Consider the following 23,156-nt stretch of genomic DNA (forward strand, 5'->3'; position numbering starts at 1 on the left):
GGCGGGGCTGCCGGAGGCGGGGCTCCTGGGAGTGGGCAACGTCCCTGTAAGTGGGCTGGGCTCCGGGTAGTGGGCGGGGCTCCGGGTAGTGGGCGGGGCTTAGGGTTGCGCGGGCGTTGTTACGTGGGGCGGGGCTCCTGTGAGTGGGCGGGGCTCCTCGGAGCGGCGCGGGTCACTGGCAGTGGGCGGGGCTCCTGGCGGGTCCGGATCGGCTAGTGTCCATTCGCCGCTGAACTACAATTCCCGGAGGTCCTCGCGCTGTGCCCCGCCCCTCCATGCCCCTATTGGTCGGATCTGCTAGGGGCGGGGCCTACGCTGGGTAAAGTTCAGTTTGTTCACGTGAGGACAGAGAGCACCAAGATGGCGGCGGGAGCGGAGTGAGTGGATGCAGGGGATTGGGGATTGATCTCAGGGATCCAGCCGGGGAGCTCACGGGAATACAGGGGGAGATCTCAGGGATCCGGGGGGGAGATGCTCTGTGAATCGGGGTGTGTGGGGGTCAGTGAGGGGATTGGGTGATGGTGGAGCCGGGGGCCGGACAGGGGGAGAACTCGGGGAATTGGGGGGGGGGGGGGGAGGGGGGATGGTCAGAGACAGGAGGGAGGGAGGACGAAGGGGGAGGGAAAGGGGGGGAAGCGGGGAGGGAGAGGGAAGGGGGAAAGCGGGAAGGGGGGAAAGCGGGGGTGGAAGGGGGAAAAGTGGAGGGGGGAGGGAAGGGGGAAAAGCAGGGGGGAGAAAGGGGGAAAAGCAGGGGGGAGAAAGGGGGAAAAGCAGGGGGGAGAAAGGGGGAAAAGCGGGGGGGAGGGAAGGGGGAAAAGCAGGGGGGAGAAAGGGGGAAAAGCAGGGGGGAGAAAGGGGGAAAAGCAGGGGGGAGAAGGGGGGAGAAAGGGGGAAAAGCAGGGGGGAGAAAGGGGGAAAAGCAGGGGGGGAGAAAGGGGGAAAATCGGGGGGGAGGGAAGGGGGAAAAGCAGGGGGGAGAAAGGGGGAAAAGCAGGGGGGAGAAAGGGGGAAAAGCGGGGGGGAGGGAAGGGGGAAAAGCGGGGGGGGAGGGAAGGGGGGAAAAGCAGGGGGGAGAAAGGGGGAAAAGCAGGGGGGAGAAAGGGGGAAAAGCGGGGGGGAGGGAAGGGGGAAAGCGGGAAGGGGGGAAAGTGGGGGTGGAAGGGGGAAAAGTGGAGGGGGGAGGGAAGGGGGAAAAGCAGGGGGGAGAAAGGGGGAAAAGCGGGGGGGAGGGAAGGGGGAAAGCGGGAAGGGGGGAAAGCGGGGGTGGAAGGGGGAAAAGTGGAGGGGGGAGGGAAGGGGGAAAAGCAGGGGGGAGAAAGGGGGAAAAGCAGGGGGGAGAAAGGGGGAAAAGCAGGGGGGAGAAAGGGGGAAAAGCGGGGGGGAGGGAAGGGGGAAAAGCAGGGGGGAGAAAGGGGGAAAAGCGGGGGGGAGGGAAGGGGAAAAGCGGGGGGGAGGGAAGGGGGAAAAGCGGGGGGGAGGGAAGGGGAAAAGCGGGGGGGAGGGAAGGGGGAAAAGCGGGGGGGGGGAGAAAGGGGGAAAAGCAGGGGGGAGAAAGGGGAAAAGCGGGGGGGAGAAAGGGGGAAAAGCAGGGGGGAGAAAGGGGGAAAAGCGGGGGGAGAAAGGGGGAAAAGCAGGGGGGAGAAAGGGGGAAAAGCGGGGGGAGAAAGGGGGAAAAGCGGGGGGGAGGGAAGGGGGAAAAGCGGGGGGGAGGGAAGGGGGAAAAGCAGGGGGGAGAAAGGGGGAAAAGCAGGGGGGAGAAAGGGGGAAAAGCGGGGGGGGAGGGAAGGGGGAAAGCGGGAAGGGGGGAAAGCGGGGGTGGAAGGGGGAAAAGTGGAGGGGGGAGGGAAGGGGGAAAAGCAGGGGGGAGAAAGGGGGAAAAGCGGGGGGGAGGGAAGGGGGAAAGCGGGAAGGGGGGAAAGCGGGGGTGGAAGGGGGAAAAGTGGAGGGGGGAGGGAAGGGGGAAAAGCAGGGGGGAGAAAGGGGGAAAGCAGGGGGGAGAAAGGGGGAAAGCAGGGGGGAGAAAGGGGGAAAAGCGGGGGGGAGGGAAGGGGGAAAAGCAGGGGGGAGAAAGGGGGAAAAGCAGGGGGGAGAAAGGGGGAAAAGCGGGGGGGAGGGAAGGGGGAAAAGCGGGGGGGAGGGAAGGGGGAAAAGCGGGGGGGAGGGAAGGGGGAAAAGCGGGGGGGGAGAAAGGGGGAAAAGCGGGGGGGAGGGAAGGGGGAAAAGCGGGGGGGAGAAAGGGGGAAAAGCGGGGGGGAGGGAAGGGGGAAAAGCGTGGGGGAGGGAAGGGGGAAAAGCGTGGGAGAGGGAAGGGGGAAAAGCGTGGGAGAGGGAAGGGGGAAAAGCGGGGGGGGGAAAGGGGGAAAAGCGGGGGGGAGGGAAGGGGAAAAGCGGGGGGGAGGGAAGGGGGAAAAGCGGGGGGGGGGAGAAAGGGGGAAAAGCTGGGGGGGAGGGAAGGGGGAAAAGCTGGGGGGGAGGGAAGGGGGAAAGCTGGGGGGGAGGGAAGGGGGGAAAGCTGGGGGGCAGTGGAAGGGAAGGGGGTGGGAGGGAAGGGAAGAGGGGGGAAGGGGAGGGAAGGGAGTGGGGGGGAGGGAAGAGGGGGGAAGGGGAGGGAAGGGAAGAGGGGGGAAGGGGAGGGAAGGGAGTGGGGGGGAGGGAAGAGGGGGGAAGGGGAGGGAAGGGAGTGGGGGGGAGGGAAGAGGGAAGGGAGTGGGGGGGAGGGAAGGGAGGGAAGGGGGCGCGGCAAGAGGGAAGGGGGGTGAAGGGGGGGAGGGAAGGGGAAGAGGGGGGAAAGGGCAGGAGGGAGGGGGTTAGGGTTAGGGTTGTGGTTGGACAGGAGGGAGGGGGTGGAAGGAGGGAGAGGGGTGGAAGACAGGAGAGGGGAGGGAGGACAGGCAGACAGGAGGGTGGGTGGGGGGGGGGAAGGACAGGCAGAGAGGAGGGAGGGTGGGGGGGGGGGAAGGACAGGCAGAGAGGAGGGAGGGTGGGGGGGGGGGAAGGACAGGCAGACAGGAGGGGGGTTGGGGGATGTGGATGGAGACAGGAGGGGGGAGGGAAGGAGAGACAGACAGGAGGGAGGGGGGAGGGGGGGGAAGGACAGGCAGAGAGGAGGGGGGTTGGGGGATGTGGATGGAGACAGGAGGGGGGGTGGGGAGGAGAGACAGACAGACAGGAGGGAGGGGGGGTGGGGCAGGAGGACGGACAGGATGTTTGGGGGGGGGGGGGCCTCTGTGAACGGAGGATGTGGGTTGTCCATGTGGTAGGGGTGGGCTATCCCGCAAGGTAGGGGGATCCCGGGGGGAGGATGAATCCTTGAGGGGGATCCTGAGGGTGGGGTGATCCTTGAGGAGAGGAGGAGGGGTAGGGGGGGATCCTTGAGGGGTGAGCAAGGGTAACCCCCAAGGGGGGAGGGGGACAAATCCCTGAGCGGAGAGGGGGATCCCTGAAGCCAGGGCAGGGGGTTCTTGAGGTGGAGGTGGGTCTGAATGTGAGGGCTGGATGTGATCTATTGTTTTGTGAACTTGTTATTTTGCAGTTATTACTTTTTTCGCCTGGGAGACACTTGGTTTCATTAACTGAGTGCCTAGTTCCTCTGTTTGAAATACTGTGTACTTGTCTCTGGGTTAAAGGTGAAATCTCTTGTAGGAAATTATCTGAATTTGATAAATCAGGAAAACTAAGTCAGGTGGGACTCTATCTCGAGAGGTTACCTGATAGACAGTCTTTAACGTTATGTACGGTGTTGATAAGGTAGACATGGAGAAGTTATGCCTACTTGTGGGGGAAGAGCACAAGCTAAGAGTGATAAATATAAGATAGTCTCAAAATCCAATAAGGAATGAAAACAGGAAATGCTGGAAATACTTAGGTCTGCAGCATCTGTGGGGAGAGAAACAAGAGTAAACTTTCCAGGTGAATGAAACATTAACTCTGTTTCTCTCTCTCCACAGATGCTGCCAGACCTGCTGAGAATTCCCCGCATTAACTGTTGTTGTTTCAGTTTCTAGCATCTGCAGTATTTTTCTTTTGCTTCTGTTTTTGAATCCAATCGTGAATTCAAGAGAAACTTCCTCATCCACAGGATAATGAGAATGTGAAATTCGTTGCCACAGGGAGTGATTGAGGCGAATAGTTAGAAACATTTAAGGGGAAGCTGTATAAACTCGAGGGAGATAGGTATTGGGAGGTGAAATGTAGGAGAAGCTCCATTTAGAACATAAACACCAGCATGGGCCAGATGGGCTGAATGGCATGGTTCATGTTGTAAATTCTGTGGAATTCTATATCAATTGGCCAAGGTTTCATGGGGTCTCGTATTGCACTTGATGTAGTGAGCAGATTCTGAGCAAGACAGCAAGTTGCAGACTCTGAGTGAAGCTCCCTATGTGACCGAGAGGGTAAATGATGGGCTGCCTCCTGGAAGATATGCTATCCTTTCATAATGAGATAGCTGCGCTGTCAGGGGGGCCATTGAAGATTCTACAGTCACCTTTGGGACTGAGGAAGGTGGGAATTCGGCAAGGGATTGTCCTCCAGAGGTTACTAAATACTGTCCTGAGGTTGGAATCAGACTGTGCTGTGAGATTTTCAGTGGTGGAATAATTCCACATGTAATGAGTGACACTTGCAGCTGTAGCCCAGCTAGGGGCAGCAGGTTCAGGAGAAGCGAGAGGGTAAAGATTATAAAATTTTCGTGAGTAACTAGTCTGTTAAAGGAGCTGGATTGGTTTTAAATGGGATTGTGAGTTTAAAGGTCCAAACAACCCTGCAGAATGCAGCCAGGCTGGGTGGAGTGAAGGGAAAACAGAAAAGACTGGAGAAACCGCAGATTAGTCAGCATGCTGGAGAGAACATACCTTCAGAATAGAACTGAAAGATGAATGCACATTTTAATAGAATTAGAAAAGAAGAATTACAGACTGAGATTCTGGTGATGACCTCCCCCTCCCCATTCTCACATAATCCAGACTCTCACTGTGCTGCAGTACTGAGGGAGTGCTGCATTAGCACTCAGAAACACTTTGGGACGTTTTACTGTGTTAACGTTTATATTGCACTGTCGAATGTGCTGTCATTCAGATGAGATGTTAACCTGGGGCCCAATGTACCCATTCGGTGGAAAGGATCCCACAGCCGCTATGGAAGGAGAGCAGGGAAGTTCTCCAAGTCTTGGCCAATATTTAACCTTCAGCCAATAACAGGAAAAGATTGAAAAGCAGAATACAGCAGATGCTGGCAACCTGAAATAAAAACAGGAAATTCTGAAAACACTCAGCAGGTCTGGCAGTGTCTGTGGACCCAGAAATAGCATTAATGTTTCAGGTCAATGACCTTTCATCAGATCTGATCCCAGTAAAGTAGGATTTGAAATTGGAAGACAGGTTTGTGGGACTTTTAAATATATTGGTTTAGATATTAAACAGAGTACATCTGGAATCATTTTAATTCACATTTCCATTTAGACAGTGTTATCCAATCCCAGTTAATTGTGCTAGGTCATCACAGAAAGATATTATATTTAAAGATGATCAAGTGAATTGCAAGGCTTAATTGGTCAGTTAAACTGGCTGGACACTCCCGTGCTGTATCCCCCCAAGTTGTGTGTGATGGGGACAGTGTAGAGGGAGCTTTACTCTGTATCTAACCCCGTGCTGTACCTGTCCTGGGAATGTTTGATGGGGACAGTGTAGAGGGAGCTTTACTCTGTATCTAACCCCGTGCTGTACCTGTCCTGGGAGTGTTTGATGGGGATAGTGTAGAGGGAGCTTTACTCAGTATTTAACCCCATGTTGTACCTGTCTGGGTGGTAGTGCTGTGGAATAGGAATCTGGCCGTCATGAGATGCCCAATCGGTTTGGGGATATGTTGTCTGCAGTTCACAATTGTGTCTCATTAGTAAGTACACAGAACCCAAAGGACTGCGATAGTGAGTGGTGTATTACAGAGGCTGCTTTGGGTACCCATTGGTAGAGCAATGATGATCTTTAACAAAAACAGAATTACCTGGAAAAACTCAGCAGATCTGGCAGCATCGGCGGAGAAGAAAAGAGTTGACGTTTCGAGTCCTCATGACCCTTCGACAGAGTCGTGGATTTCAGAATCTTCCACGACTCTGTCGAAGGGTCATGAGGACTCAACGTCAACTCTTTTCTTCTCCGCCGATGCTGCCAGACCTGCTGAGTTTTTCCAGGTAATTCTGTTTTTGTTTTAGATTTCCAGCATCCGCGGTTTTTTTGTTTTTAATGATGATCTTTAATTGACTTCATTGGTACACTGGTTAGACCTAATTTAAGGTGTGAAAGAAAGGTCTGTGCGTTTTCATTTATATTGCCCCTTGCCCCATCTCAACACTTTACACATGGAATTTTTTTTTTTTATTCATGCACAGGATGTGGGCATTGCTGGCTGGGCCAGCGTTTATTGCCAATCCCTAGTTACCCTTGAGAAGGTGGTGGTGAGCTGCCTTCTTCAATTGCTTTGTGTTTTATGACTGTTTTATAGAACAGTGATTGCTGATATGCAAATTGTGCCAGTTTTGAAATCTGCTGTCTACAAATTAATAGTGTTGCCAGCCATGTCTTCGTGGGTAACTGTCTTACTCGAGGTCTGATTGTGAGTTCAAGAGTCTCCAGAGACTTTACATAATCTGTGCAACGGTGGACAAAATGTTGGATTGAAGCTGAATAAATCTCCAGATCTAGACTGTTTCTAACCAGCAATATTAAAAGAAATAACTGCATTATTTCTCATCACCTGCTGCTTGCTGGGTTCAGGGATTGGAATTGGGAAGCAGTAGGGAAAATTCAGCAGGTCTGACAGCATCTGTGGAGAGAGAAAAACCAGAGTTAACATTTCAGATCTATAACCTTTCAGAACTCTGAGTGGTTCTGGTGACAGATCATTGACCTGAAACGTTAAATAAGTTGACAAAACTGCTTAAAGAAAAGCATAAGGTCTTCTTGGCTTTATAAATAGAGGCTTATAATGGAAAAGCAAGGAAATGATGGTAGACATTACTAAACCGCTGGTTAGGAGTTGGGTGGAATATTCTGCCTATTTTTGAGTGCTGTGTTTTGAAAAGGCCTTAGACAGGAGCTTTACCAAAATGGTACCCAGTTTATGGAGAGTTTACAGAAGCTGTGAATGTTCTCCCTTGAGCAGAGGGGAGATTTGACAGAATTGTTCTAAAAGGTCGATGTTTTAATAGACAAGATGGGGAGAATCTGTTTGTACCGGGAGGAGAGTTGGTAACCAGAAACCAGAGCACACAGATTTAAGAATATTGGCAAAACAGGCAGAGGGAGATTTTTTTCACAGTTATGACCTGGGATGAACGGCTTAAAAGGGTCTTGGAAGCAGATTCAATAATAAATTTCAAAACTGAAATGGATCTCTACTTAAAAAGGAAGAAATTATAGGAGTGTGGGGAAAGAGCAGGGATATGGGAGTAATTGGAAAGCACTCTCAAAGAACTGGGATAGGCTTGATAGGCCAAATAACCTCCTTCGGTGCTATCACTGTAAAATTCTGGGTAAAGGATATGGGAACAGGGTGGGTGCATGTGATTAGGATTATTTACTAGGATGGAGGGTAAACGCTGACAGGAATTACCTGAGCTTGTGGGAAAGAAACACATCTGTTAAAACATCAGAGGATGAATCTCTGTGCCTGAGTTTCCAGCTGTCTTTGGGAATAAGAAAGGAAAATATAATTTCTTCAGCCCGTGTGGGGTTGATTGAGAACAATTGACTTGGGCACCCCCACTGCGAGTTGGCAGGAGGGTGTGAGATCTTAATAAAAGCTCATTCCATTGTAAGTGCTGCCTGCAAGTTAGTTAATGTATGAAGGTGATTGTTGGGAAGGTGGGTTTTTGTGGGAGACATGTGAGTTGATATGTCAGGTGGAGGGAGGGTGAGATTGATAAATAGAGCACAATGATTGACCTGAGTGGAAATCAGAGGGAGCTTTTTGGTGTGAGGCTGCATGATAACTTGCTGGGAAGCGCACATTGCTGCAGCTTGCCCAATGTAATAACTGTCTTGAGTGCAGATCTGTAATGTAGAGATATACAAAACATATGCATTTACCTCAGGATGACACAAAGCGCTTTGCAGCCAACGAAACACTGAAGTGCAGGCACTGTTTAATGTAGGAAATGTGGCAGGCAATTTGTGCACAGCAAGCTGCCACAAACAGCAATGAAGTAAATGACTTATTTTTATGTTGAGGGCTGAACATTAGCAGGACACCGTGGAGAACTCCAAGTGTTTTAAAAAATGCCATAATCTTTAATGTGCACCTGAGTGGGCACTTCTGGCTGAAGATGGTTGCAAATGCTTCAGCCTTGTCCTTGCTGCTGAGCACTTAGCTCAGCCTATTGTATGTTATCTCCTGCCCCCTCAGCTGATGAATCAGCGCTGCTCCATGTTGAACACCACTTGGAGGAAGCACTGAGAATGGCAAGGGCTCAGAGTGTACTCTGGGTGGGGACTTCATTGTCCAAGAGTAGCTCAGGAGTGCCGCTACTGACCGAGCTGGCCAAGTCCTGAAGGACATAGCTGCTAGACTGGGCTGGCAGCAGGTAATGAGAGAACCAACAAGAGGGACAAACCTATTTGACCTCGTCCTACAAATCTATTTGTTTCACTTGCATCTCTCCATGCTGGTACTGGAAGGAGTAATCACCACACATTCATTGTAGAGATGAAGTGTTGTCTCCACATTGAGGACACTGTCCATCACGTTGTGTAATATCACCGTGCTAAATAGGATAGATTTCAAACAGAGTGGGGGCCGGTAGGTGGCAATTGGCAGCAGCTTTCCTTGCCCACGTTTGACCTGCCCTGTTGATTTGGCTATGTATTTCAGCATTCTTTTTGCCTTGTTATTTGCTGCAGTGCATTGACTGTAGGAATATGATCTCTGTGCTCACTCTTGTCCAGTTGGATTTCTTGGAACACATCCTTAGATGGTTGGATGTTGTGTGCCAATGGAACCTTGGGGCTGAATTTTACACTGATCAGGTGGGTGCGTGCCCTACCTGATCGGGCATGAAATCGCGTAAGATGACATCGGGCAAGCATCCTGATGTCATTGCGCACTCGCGCGATATATCGGTCAGTGAGCACGTGCAGAATTAAGAGGGCAATTAAGCCCATTAATGACGCAGTTTTCTGCTATTTTTCATTGCCCGTCCAACCTGACAGTTGGCAGATGGGTGAATTGGCCGGGGGGCCTATACATTTGCCACGAAACCTCATCCAAGGTCGGGATGAGATTTCCGTAATTACATTAAAAATAAAAATCTGTGGGCAGCATTTTTATCATCTATATTTTTAGCTGCCTGATTGTGATGCTTGGACGCTTTTTTTTCTGCTTTTTAAAAAATTTTATTGGAACGTTTTTGGATCTGCAGCTCCCTGCGGCAGCTCTCTGCCCTCGGGGAGCTTTCTCTCAGCGATTGCCCGTCCTTCTCCTTCCCCCTCCCTGGCAGCTCCATTAATTGGCCAGCCAGTGTGAAATCGCCCATTTCCCAGCCGATCCCGGGCCTGCCGATTGCGCCCACCCGCCGAGCTAAAATTTAAGGACTTGATTTTAGAAACTTAGGCCTGAAAGAAAGAGAGAGACTTGCATTTACATAGCGTCGATCACCACCTTAGAGCACCCCCAAAGCACTTTCACTAGTGAAATTAGTTTTTGAAGTTTTGGCACTGTTATAGGAAAGGTGGCAGCCAATTTGTACACAGCAAGATCCCACAAAAAGCAGTGAAATAGTGGTCAGAACATCTGTTTTAATTAATATTAATTAAGGGATGAATATTGGTCAAGGCACCTGGGAGTGCTGATCTTTGACATAATGTCATGGGATCTTTTTGCATTCATTTTAGAGAGCAGACGGGGCTTCAGCTTAACATTTCACCTGAAAGACTGCACCTCTGACGCTGCAGCACTGCCTCAGTACTGCACTGGGACTGTCAGTCTGGATAATGTGCTTACGTCTCTGGAGTGGAACTTAAAACCATGGACTTTCTGATTCTGAGACGAGAGCATCACCCATTGATTGGGTGAAGGGATGGGTGGGGTGGATGTTGTGTCTGTTTCTACTCATGGTGGGAGGTCTCGTTTGGCACTGCTTGTTATATAGTCAGTTAACCTTATCTTTTATACCCTGCTTTCAGGCCCTCCTTCTCGCTTGGCAGTGGGACCCTCCAGGTGCCGATGGCCCTCTTTGCTTTGAACAGACGCCGGCTATGTGAACAGTTACGACGGAACACACAGGTGCCAAAGAAAGCGGTGGTGGTGTTGCAGGGGGGAGATCAGACTCAGCGATACTGCACTGATACTGATATCGTCTTCCGTCAGGTGAGTTGCAGTTTCTAATGCCCTAAGAAACAGGTGTGGGGGTAGACTGACCTCTGTTCCATGACTTGGGTTGACAGCTAGCTGTGTGTTAATGAAAGTGGCACACGATTACATAGAATGTGCAGCACAGAGGCTTGCCACTTTGTGAACAGATCCATGCTAGTCTTTATGTGCCAAATGAGCCTCCTCCCACTCTGTCCCCTTCCACAAATCCTTCTAAGGAGCTAGTTTTGTTTCCACTTCTCCTGAATGAGCTGCCTCACACTGGGGAGTTCAGCATTCTCAGGGAACTGCCAGAATAGTCGTTCTTTGTAAGGCAGGCAATTTGAATGTATCAGACTCTCCACAGGGCTGAAATAAAAACAAAATGCTGGAAAAACTCAGCAGGTCTGGAACCATCTATGGAGAGGGAAACAAGAGTTGACAGTTCAAGTCCGTATGACTCTTCAGAGCTGAAGAGAGGTAGAAATGTGATGGATTTTATACTGTTTAAGAGAGGATGGAGCAAAATAGAAGGGTAGGTGGGTGCTCATGAGAGATTTGACAAAGGTATCATGGACAGAAGGCAAAGGGAGTGTTAAAGACTAAAGAAGGTGCTCTCATAAAGGTGAGAGCAGTATGTCTTACAACAGCATAAGGGTCAGTGCTCTGTGAAAGCAAAACATAAAAACAAGTGGCATATGAAGTAGGAGCAGAAGTAAGCCTTTCGGCCCCTTGTGCCTACTCTGCCATTCAATGAGATCATGGCTGATCTGTTTGTGTTTTGAATTCCACATTCCCATCTAACCCTGATTAACCTTAGATTCTTGTTAGGCAAGGGAATCAATCTACCTCTGCTTTAAAAATATTCAATGGCCCTGCATCCACCACCTTCTGAGGCAGAATGTTCCAAAACCACGCAACCCTTGGAGAAAAAACTTCTCCACATCTTTATCCTGATAGGGTAATCCCTAATTTTAAAACAGTGCCCCCTAGTTCTGGACTCACACACCAGAGGAACCACCTTTTCCATGTCCACCTTGTCAATAATGTTGAGGGTCTTGTATACTTCAATTAAGTCTCCCCTCACTCTTCTAAACTCCAGTGGAAACAAGCGCAGTCTGTCCAACCTTTCCTCATAAGACAACCCACTCATTCCAGGTATCAATCTAGTAAATCTCCTCTGAACCGCCTCCAATGTATTTACATCCTTCCTTAAATAAGGAGAACGAAACTGCGCACAGTATTCGAGATGAAGGCTCACCAATGCCCTGTATAACTGAAGCATAACATCCTTACTGTTGTGTTCAATCCCTCTCATAATAAAGGATAACATTCCATTAGCCTTCTTAATTACTTGCTGCACCTGCATACTAACATTTTGTGACTCATGCACTAGAACACCTAGATCCCTCTGCACCTTGGACTTCTGCGGTGGTTCTCCCTATAGGTAATACTCTTTTTTTTATTCCTCCTGCCAAAGTGAACAACTTCACATTTCCCCACATTGTACTCCATCTGCCAGATTTTTGCCCACTCACTCAACCTATCTATATCTGCCTGCAACCTCCTTATGTCCTCTTCACAACATACTTTCCTACCTATCTTTGTGTCATCTGCAAATTTTGTTACCGTGTCTTCCTCTCCTCACCTAAGTCATTGATTTAAATTGTAAGAAGTTGAGGCTCCGGTACAGATCCCTGCAGGACTCCACTCGTCACATCCTGCCATTCAGAAAAAGACCCATTTATGCATCCTCTCTGTTTTCTGCCAGTGAGCCAATCCTCTATCCAGGCTAACATGTTACCCCCTACACCATGAGTTTTTATTTTCTGCAGTAACCTTTGATGTGACACCTTATCAAATGCCTTCTGGATATCCAAATACAGCACGTCTACAGGCTCGCCTTTATTCACAGCGCATTTTACTCCTTCAAAGAAATCCAATAAGTTGATTAAACATGATTTCCCTTTTACAAAACCATGCTGACTCTTCCCAATTAACTTGATTTTCTCTTGAGTGCCCAGCTATAACTCCTTAATGATCAATTCTACCATCTTCCCCACGACAGACATAAAGCTAACTGGCCGATAGTTTCCTGTTTTCTGCCTCCCTCTCCTCTTGAATAGACATTTGCTATTTTCCAGTCTGATTGAACCTTTCCAGAATCTAGTGAATTTTGGAAAATTAACACCAACGCACCTACCACCTTATTAGCCGCCTCTTTTAAGGCCCTAGAATGAAATCCATCAGGACCTGAAGATTTGTCAGCCTCCAGCTCCAGCTCCATCAGTTGCTCAGGACTGCTTCCCTACTGATTGTAATTTCACCAAGTTCCCCCCCTTTCCATCTCCTGATTTACAGCTATTACTAGAATTTTTTTTATCCTCTAGTGAAGGCAGAAGCAAAATATTTGTTCGTTTCACTTGCCATTTCCTTATTATCTATTATTAACTCCCACTGTCCAGAGGACCAATACTCACTTTACCTACTCTTTTCCTTTTTAAATATCCTTAGGAGCTCTTGCTATCCGTTTTTACATTTCTAGTTAGCTTCTCATACTGTAATTTTTTTATCCTGATAAACCTTTTAATCATTCTCTGCCATTCTTTATATTCTGACCAATCATCTGACCTGCCACTCACATTTGCCCAGTTATATGCTTTCCCCTTAGGTTTGATGCTTTCCTTAACTTCTTTAGTTAACCACGGATGGTGGGTACCCCCCCCAACTTTAGAAATTTTCTTTATAGTGACCCATAACTCTAAGATTTAAGGTAGTTATGGAAAAGGACAAAGATGGACTGGAAATAAAGGTCCTGAATTGGGGGGAAGGCCGATTTCAATATGATGAGACAGGATCTGGCCAAAGTGGACTGGGAACAGCTGCTTGTAGGAAAGTCTACATCAGACCAGTGGGAGTCATTCAAAAAGGAAATAGTGAGAGCTTGGGGCCAACATGTTCCCGTTAAGGTGAAGGGTGGGACCAACAAGTCCAGGGAACCCAGGATGTCGAGGGATATAGAGGATTGGATAAGGAAAAAAAAAAAGGAGGCTTATGGCAGATAGAGAGGGCTGAAAACAGCGGAAGACCTAGAGGATTATAGAAAGTGTAGGGGTGTACTTAAAGTAATTAGGAGAATGAAGAGGGGCCATGAAAAAACACAGGTGGACAAGATAAAGGAAAACCCCAAAGCATTTTATAAATTTATTCAGGGTAAGAGGATAACCAGGGAAAGAGGGCCCATTAGGGACCAAAGTGACAATCTGTACGTGGAGCTGGAGGACATAGGTGAGGTTTTAAATGATTACTTTTCACTGTGTTCACTATGGAGAAGGACAATGTAGGTGTAGAAATCAGGGAGGGGAACTGAGATATACTTGAACAAATTAGCATTGAAAGGGAGGAGGATTTAGCTGTTTTAGTGGGCTTAAAAGTGGATAAATCCCCAGGTGCAGATGAGATGTATCCCAGGCTGCTGTGTGAGGCAAGGGAGGAGGTTGCAGGGGCTCTGACACTAATTTTCAAATCCTCTCTGGCCACAGGAGAGGTGCCAGAGGACTGCAGGACAGTGAATGTGGTACCATTATTCAAGAAGGGTAGTAGGGATAAACCAGGTAATTACAGGCCAGTGAGTCTAACATCAGGTAGGGAAACAATTGGAAAACATTCTGAGGGACAGGATTAATCTCCACTTGGAGAGGCATGAATTAATCAGGGAGAGTCAGCATGGTTTTGTCAGGGGGAGATCATGTCTAACAAATTTGATTGAATTTTTTTAGGAGGTGACTAGTTGTGTAGATGAGGGCAGTGCAGTTGATGTAGTCTACATGGACTTCAGTAAGGCTTTTGGCAAGGTCCTGCATGGGAGAATGGTCAAGAAGGTAAGAGCCCATGGGATCCAGGGCACTTTGGCAAACTGGATCCAAAATTGGCTTAGTGGCAGGAGGTAGAGGATGATGGTCGAAGGTTGATTTTGTGATTGCAAGCCTGTGACGCATGGTGTACCGCAGGGATTGGTGCTGGGACCCTTGCTGTTTATAGTGTACATTAATGATTTAGACGTGAATATAGGAGGTATGATCAGTAAGTTCACAGATGACATGAAAATTGGTGGAATCGTAAATAATGAGGAGGAAAGCCTTAGATTACAGGACAACATAGATGGGCTGGTAAGATGGGCAGAGCAGTGGCAAATGGAATTTAATCCTGAGAAGTGTGAGATGATGCATTTTGAGAGGACTAACACAGCAAGGGAATACACAGGAAGTGCAGAGGATCAGAGGGACCTTGGTGTACATGTCCATAGACCCCTGAAGGCAGCAGCACAGGTAGATAAGGTGGTTAAGAAGGCACATGGGATACTTACCTTTATTAGCCGAGGCATTGAATATGAGGGCAGGGAGGTCATAACGGAACTGTATGAAACGCTAGTTAGGCCGCAGCTGGAGTACTGTGTGCAGTTCTGGTCACCACACTATAGGAAGGATGTGACTGCACTGGAGAGGGTGCAGAGGAGATTCACCAGGATGCTGCCTGGGCTGGAGTGTTTCAGCTATGAAGAGAGACTGGATAGGCTGGGGTTGTTTTCCTTAGAACAGAGAAGGCTGAGGGGGGACCTGATAGAGGTCTACAAAATTATGAGGGGCATAGATAGGAAGAAACTTTTCCCTTTAGCAGAGGTGTCAATAACTAGGGGGCATGGATTTAAGGTAAGGGGCAGGAGGTTTGGAGGGGATTTGAGGAAAATATTTTTAACCCAGAGGGTGGTTGGAATCTAGAACACACTGCCTGAGGGGGTGGTCGAGGCAGGAACCCTGAAACATATAAGAGTTATTTAGATGAGCACTTGAAATGTCATAGCATACAGGGCTATGGACCAACTGCTAGAAAATGGGATTAGAATAGATAGGTGCTTGATGGCCAGCACAGACACGATGGGCCGAAGGGCTTGTTTCTCTGCTGTATAACTCTGACTCTATGACTCAAGGTACATACTTATTCTGAGTATTCTGAAATATCCCCTTAAATATCTGCCACTGCTTCTCTATTGATTTATCCCCTAGCCTAGTTTCCCAGTTCACTTCAGCCAGCTCAGCTTTCTTGCCCACATATTTGCCCGTATTTAAGTTTAAGATATTAGTCCCAGACCCGTTCTTCTCCCTTTCAAACTGGATGTAAATTTCAATCATGTTGTGGTGCCTTCACTCTGAGATCATTAATTAATCCTGTCACATTGCACAATATCAAGTCTAATATAACCAGCTGTCTGGCTGGTTCCAGAACATGCTGCTCTCAAAAAACTATCTCGAAAACATTATGAACTCCTCATCCGGGCTACTACTGCCAATCTGATTTTTCCAGATTATATGTAGATTAAAATCACCCATGAATATTGCTGTCCCTTTATCACAAGCACCCAATATTTCTTCTTGTATACTTTGTCTTACATTGTGGTTATTGTTGGGAGGGCCTGCAGACCACTGCCACTGCTTCTCTATTGATTTATCCCCTACCCTAGTTTCCCAGTTCACTTCAGCCAGCTCAGCTTTCATAGGTGGCAGATGAAGTTCAATGTGGAGAAGTGTGAGGTGATGCATTTTGGTAGGAAGAACTTGGAGAGGCAATATAAAATAAGGGGCACAATTCTTAAGGGGCTGTTGGAGCAGAGGGACCTGGCTGTATATGTGCTTAGATCACTGAAGGTGGCAGGGCAGGTGGAAAGAGCCTTCTTTCCCCTACTATTCCTCATCTCCACCTAAACAGATTCTACATCCTGATCCCCTGAACAGTTATCAGGAGAGGCTTCTATAGGATCTTATAACATAGAAGGAGGCCATTCTGCCTGTTGTGTCTGTGTTGGCTCTTTGGACGAGTTGTCCAGTTAGTCCCACTTGCCAGTTATTTTTGCCCATAACCCTGCAGATGTGTCCTCTTCAAGCATGTGTCCAATTGGCTTTTGAAAGTTCCTAGGGAATCTGATTTCACCATCTTTTCAGGCAGTGTGTTTCAGAGCACAACCACCTGCTTGAAGAAATTTCTCCTTGGTTCTCTCCAAATTCTTTACCAATTACTTTAAATCTATGACCTTTGGTTACTGATCCACAAGCCAGAGGAAATAACTTCTCCCTATTTGCTCTATCAAAACCCTTGCTGAATATCCAGTGCATTGCACTGTATAATGCTAGCTGGGAACTGCTCATGATGAGCCAAATGGCAGGCTGCTGACCAAGTCTATCTCCATAAGAACATAAGAAATGGGAGCAGGAGTAGGTCATTTGAGCTTGCTCTGCCATTCAATAAGATCATGTCTGATCTGATTATGGTCTTAATTCCACTTTATTGCCTGCCCACCATGACCCTTGATTCTCTTGACAAGCAAAAATCTGTCTAACTTGACCTTTAATATATTCAATGATCCAGCCTCCACTGCTTGCTAGGGAAGTGAATTCCAAACACTAGCAACCTACTGAGAGAAGAAATTTCTCCTGATTGCTCTCTTGAATGGGAGACCCTTTATTTTTAAACTGTACCCCTAGATTCCTCCACGAAGCAAACACCCTCTCAGCATCAATCCTGTCAAGCCCTCTCCAAATCTTGTATGTTTCAATGGGATTACTGCTCATTGTTCCAGACTTCAGTGAGTACATGCCCAACCTGCTCAACCTTTCCTGAAAAGACAAACTCCTCATATCACAGAATCATAGAATTGTTACAATGCAGAAGGAGGTCATTCGGCCCATCATGCCTGCACTGGCTCTCTAAATGAGCATTATGACTTAGTGTCATTCTCCTGCCTATTCCCCATACCCTTGTACATTGTTTTTATTCATATAAGCATCCAATTCCCTCTTGAATGCCTCAAGTGAACCTGCTTCCACCATACTTCCAGACAGTGCATTCCAGACCCGAACCATTCGCTGTGTGAAAACGTTTTTTTTCATGTCACATTTGCTTCTTTTGCAAATCACTTTAAATCTGTGCTCTCTCGTTCTTGATACTTTTATGAGCGGGGACAGTTTCCCCTATCTACTCTGTCTAGCCCCCTCATGATTTTGAACACTTCTATCAAATCTCCTAGCCTTTTCCTCTCCAAGCAAAACAGCCCCAATCTCTCCAATCTATCTTTTTAACTGAACTTTCTCATCCCTGGAACCATTCTTGTAAACCTCTTCTGCACTCTCTCCAATGTGTTCACATCCTTCCTATAGTGTGGTGCCCAGAACTGTACACAATACTCCAGCTGAGGTCTAACTAGTGCCCTATACAAGTTCAGCACAACTTCCTTGCTCTTGTACTCTCTGCCCCTATTAATAAAGCCCTGGATACTATATGCTATATTAACTGCTCTTTCCACTTGTCCTGCCACCCTCAATGATCTAAGCACATATACACCCAGGTCCCTCTGCCCCAGCAGCCCCTTAAGAATTGTTCCTCTTATTTTATACTGTCTTTCCAAGTTCTTCCTACCAAAATGCATCACCTCGCACTTCTCTGCATTGAACTTCATCTGCCACTTATCTGCGCAGTCCACCAACTCGTCTATGCCCTTTTGAAGTTCTACACAGTCCTTTTTACAGTTTACAATGCTTCCAAGTTTTGTATCATCTGCAAACTTTGAAATTATCCCTCGCACACCAAGATCTAGATCATTAATATATATCAGGAAAAGCAAGAGACCCAATACCAACCTGTGGGGAACTCCACTCCAAGCCTTCCTCCAGCCCGAAAAATATCCATTGACTATTACCGTCTGTTTCCTATTACTCAGTCACTGTCATCCCAGGAATCCACCTAGTGAACCTTCTCTGAACTGCCTCCAATACATGTGTGTACTACCTTAAGTAAGGAGACTCTCTGGTTAACCAAATGTGGAAAGCTGCTTTACCCTGTGCAGTATCAATGTGGAGCAACTGTCATTGTGTTGTGGGTTAGACATGTATGTTCCAAAAAGGAATGGTGCTCTGCCTCTGTGTTTTATGAATCCCCCACCTCTGATTATATTGGGCATAATCCTGAATTCATAGGCAGGACGATTGTAGTATGGCCTGTGGGATTATGTCTGGCACCCAGGTCAGACAGCTCGGCTTTGTTCGTCATTGCTCAGTGCTTTCTCCTGTTCAAATGTTGTGGACCAAGAGGTTTAAAGAGAGTAGTTTTTTATTCTGTTGCCTTGTTGGATCAATGAATTGGAACCCTGAGATCCGTTACAATCATCAAATTGAGGCAGATGAGAGTAGATGTAAAGGGGGAATTGAAGTTCCAAGTTGAGTATTGGCTGCCAGAATCATGTCAATCAGTTGGAGGCCAGGAGGGACTAATGGCAGAACTGATGACAAACAAATTAGTCTCTGCTGAGTAAAAGATTAAGAGTTGCTATGATTGACAGGAAACAGAATTCATGATTGAAACTACAGCAATGTCTCCCAATAAAAGCAGCATTATTTCTCCTGCAAAATGCAGTGAGTGGAGGATAGTTAGAAAATATAATTATCCCAGTAAAACCAATCCAAGTCATTTACAGCAATGTGCTCTTTAGACATGATTAACAGGACAAGTCCCTAATCTTCTCCTTTCTGCCTTGGTCTTTACATATGTCATTCTATACAGCCTTTAAAATTCTGTAGTTTCCAAGACTTCCAGATATGAAGCTAAGGCTCTCTCAAAGATGCAGGATGTTCCTGATTGAGGGTAGCTTACCCCTTAATCTTAGAAATGTTAACCTCATTCTTCCCATTTTGAACACTAGCAGTATAACTCAATATATAATATATATATATATAATCTATCACAGTTAACAGGAAATCAATCCCACATTGAAAAGCGAATTATTCTTTTCTTTATCACTTTAGACACTGAGGTTAAACATTGCTTGGTGCTGTTGGGATTCATTGCAGCTGTCAGAACTGTACAATACAGTACTGACAGCAATATTGCTAATAGATAAAAGGAACATTGCAACTCATCCAATCGTGTATTAAGAGCTACGTTTGCGTAAAGATCTTTAGAAGTAATCTGTTTAATATATTCGGAACAAATCTATCTGTTAAATACAAGGAATGAAATGCAACAGCCTTGTGTTTGCTGGATGGTACAGTCCAATCTGATAAGAGTTAGGAAAGGTTGAGTCTCACTCCCTTCTGTTTGGGATAGTGCAAGTAATTAAATCAAGCATTGTTATAAAGCTATATCACAGAGCAGGGTAACCTGGCTGTGTATTCTGCATTTAGTTACTGTCAACAGTTACCTAGTGTTTGTTACTTCTGTTGAGCAGCTAATACTAACTGCTCTGATCAGAGCAAATGACTCAGTGAATCTGGGTTTTGCTTGTTGTGCACAATAGGAGGCTTCACCACCATGGCTTAGGTGAGATGTTAGGGCATAAGAATTTTACTGTGTCTATTATCCTCTCTCTTGCCACCTCCTTGCCATAATGAGTGTGCCAGTTTGGCTCTGTGGGTAACACTTAACTCTGAGTCAGTAGATGGTGGATGTTAACCCAAGGCTGTGTCTGCTCTTTCAGGTGAATGTAAAATTATAACAGACATGGAAACTCTGTCACTAGAAAGGCTCAAAATTGATAAGGAAGAAGTGTTGAATAGACTGTTGGTGCATAAAGTTGACCAGGCACCGGGACTAGATGAGATGCATTCAAGGATATTGAAGGATGTGAGAGTAGAAATTGCAGGGGCACCGGCCATAATCTTTCAGTCTTCCTTAGAATTGGGTGGTGCCAGAGGACTGGAGAACTGCAAATATGATGCTGTTGTTCAAAAAAGGTTGTAAGGGTAAGCCCAGCAATTACAGACCAGTCAGTTTAACTTCAATGGTGGGCAAGATTCTAGCAACAATTATTCAGGATAGAATTAATAGTCACATGGAAAAATATGGGTTGATGAGGAAGAGCCAGCATGGATTTCTAAAGGGGGAATCGTCTTTAACTAGTGTGTGTGTGTCAGTGTGTGTGTGTCAGTGTGTGTGTGTCAGTGTGTGTGTGTCAGTGTGTGTGTGTCAGTGTGTGTGTGTCAGTGTGTGTGTGTCAGTGTGTGTGTGTCAGTGTGTGTGTGTCAGTGTGTGTGTCAGTGTGTGTGTGTGTGTGCGCGTCAGTGTGTGTGTGTGTGTGCGCGTCAGTGTGTGTGTGTGCGAGTCAGTGTGTGTGTGTGCGCGTGTCAGTGTGACATTGCCATATTGGTGGAGCGGCCGGATAGGTGGCAGATGAAGTTCATGTAAAATAAGGGGTGAAATTTTGAAGGAAGTGCAGGAACAGTTCATATTGTAGGAAGTATGTGAACACATTGGAGAGAGTGCAGAAGAGATTTACAAGAATGGTTCCAGGGAGAGAAACTTCAGCTATGAGGAAAGATTGGAGAAGTTGGGACTGTTTTCCTTCGAGAGAAGAAGGCTGAGAGGAGACTTGATAGAAGTTTTCAAAATCATGAGGGGGCTGAGCAGAGTAGATAGAGAGAAACTTCCCACTCGTAAAAGGATCAACAATGAGAGGGCCCAGATTTAAACTGATTTGCAAAAGAAGCAAGTGTGACGTGAGATAAAACTTTTTCACACAACGATCGGTTCGGGTCTGGGATGCACTGACTGGAAATGTGGAGGAGGCAGGTTCAATCGAGGCAGTCAAGAGGGCATTAAATGATTAATTAAATAATGTGCAGGGATTTGGGGAAAAGGCAGGGCAATGGCACTAGGTCATAATGCTCATTTGGAGAGCCAGTACAGACATGATGGGCTGAATGGCCTCCTTCTGTGCCATTTAAATTTTGTGAAGAGATCTGAGTTTGAGTAGGCCTTTTCATTAAATAAGGCTGATCTACCTCTTCTCCACCTCCCCATATCCCTCAGTACCTGAAAATCTATCAACCTATGTCTTCAGAATTCCTAACTTCAGTCAACCTCCTTAATGGCTTAAATGAAGAGACAGAGAGTAATGTATCTAAGTTTGCTGATGATACCAAGCTAGGTGGGAAGGTAAGTTGTGGGGAGGACACAGAGACTGCAAAGAGATATAGACAGGTTAAGTGAATGGGCAACAAGATGGCAGATGGAGTATAATATAGAAGTGTGAAGTTATTCAAACAAAACCAGAAAATGCTGGAAAATCTCAGCAGGTCTAGCAGCATCAGTGGAGAGAGAAACAGAGTTAATGTTTCAAGCCTGTATGACCCTCCTTCAGAGAAGTTATTCACTTTGGTGTTAAGAATAGAAAAGCTGAATATTTTTTAAAAGGTGAGAGACTTCTAAGTGTTGATGTTCAAAGAGGCTTGGGTTTGCTTGTACAAGGAACGCAAAGTTAGCATGCAGGTGCGGCAAGCAATTCGGAAGGCAAATGACATGTTAGTCTTTTTTGTGAGGGGATTGGAGTACAGGAATAAAGGAGGCTTGCTGCAATTGTACAGGGTTTTGGTGAGGCCACATCTGGAATTCTGTGTGCAATTTGATCTCCACATTTAAGAAAAGATATACTTTCATTGGAGACGGCACAATGAAGATTCACTAGATTGGTCCCTGGGACGAGGAGGTTGTCTTATGATGAGAGGCTGAGTAAATTGGGTTTATATTCCCTGGAGTTTAGAAGAATGAGAGGTGATCTCATTGAAACCTACAAAATTCTGAAGGGTTTTGACAGGGTTGATGCTGAGAGATTGTTTCCACTGGCCGGGGAATCTAAAACACGGGGGCACAGACAGGCTAAGGGCCTGATCATCTAGGATTGAGATGTGGAGAAATTACTTTACTCAAAGGACTGTGAATCTTTGGTGTTCTCTATCTCAGAGGGTTGTGGATGCTCCATTGTTGAATACATTTAAGTTGGGCTACACAGATTTTTGGGGTCTTAGGGAATTAAGGGATATAGGGAGTGGGCAGGAATATGGAGTTGAAGCCCAGGATCAGCCACGATTGTATTGGCTGGTGGAGCAGGCTCGATGGGCCCAATAGTCTACTCCTGCTCCTATTTCTTATGTTGCTTGCATTCTAAGGAGAAGGTCACCTTTGTTCCTTCTCAGTCCTGAGAGAGTCTGGGGGCTTTCACTGTCCGCTGGTTATCCTTATCGCTTGATACAGACCCACTAAAGCATGCAGCTGTGATAGCCCTTCAGTTAGTGTGTAATGTCTATAAGCAACTTGTTACAAGCTATTGGAGAGGAAGCTGTAGAGTCTGGAGTTTGTGGTGGGTAGCAGGAATGATGGGATGGGATCTCAGCTCAGCGGAGGAGAGTGCAGAATTGGGGCTGTCTCTGAGCATTATGGTGTAAGGGGCTGCCCATGGTGACCTCCCATACAACTGATGCATATGCAGTAAGAAAGGAGCTGGTAATTAGTGACATACATTATATAATTATCCATACATCCACACATTCCAGCAAGTAACAAGGTAGCTGTGACAGTCATTTAGTTTGATCTTGGTTTGTTGTATTTCCATGGCCGGTGCCTGGGATGAGGGGAGATGAGAATTTTTTTACGCAGTGAGTTGTTCTGATATGGAATGTGCTGACTGAAATGGCAGTGGAAGCAGATTCAATAGGAGCAGTCAGAGGGGAATTGGATAAATACTTGAAGGTGAAAAATTTGCAGGGCGATGGAGAAGGAGCAGGGGAGTGGATTTAATTGGATAGCATATGTTCAAAACAGTAAGCTTGTTCCTTGTTGCAGGAATCTTACTTCCACTGGACGTTTGGAGTGACCGAGGGAGACTGCTATGGTGCTGTGGACGTCGCTACTGGCAAGTCACTGCTGTTTGTGCCCAAGCTCCCAGAGAGTTACGCTGTGTGGATGGGGACGTAAGGCACTTTCTATCTCCTGTGACT

The 23,156-nt window shown here is 46.9% G+C and overlaps 1 protein-coding gene across 1 annotated transcript in view; it reads left to right on the top strand.

The window, feature by feature from the left end:
- Window positions 1-320: 320 nt before the first annotated feature.
- pepd (peptidase D) overlaps window positions 321-23,156 on the top strand; it is a 237,520-nt gene continuing 214,684 nt past the window's right edge. Inside the window, exons 1-3 of the mRNA XM_041192615.1 lie at window positions 321-377; window positions 10,176-10,359; window positions 23,002-23,129. Coding sequence (XP_041048549.1) covers window positions 361-377; window positions 10,176-10,359; window positions 23,002-23,129 — 329 coding nt within the window. The 5' untranslated portion in view covers window positions 321-360. The remainder of the gene's footprint in view (window positions 378-10,175; window positions 10,360-23,001; window positions 23,130-23,156) is intronic.

Source organism: Carcharodon carcharias, chromosome 7, assembly GCF_017639515.1.
Source record: "Carcharodon carcharias isolate sCarCar2 chromosome 7, sCarCar2.pri, whole genome shotgun sequence".
In the NCBI taxonomy this organism is placed as follows: domain Eukaryota; kingdom Metazoa; phylum Chordata; class Chondrichthyes; order Lamniformes; family Lamnidae; genus Carcharodon; species Carcharodon carcharias.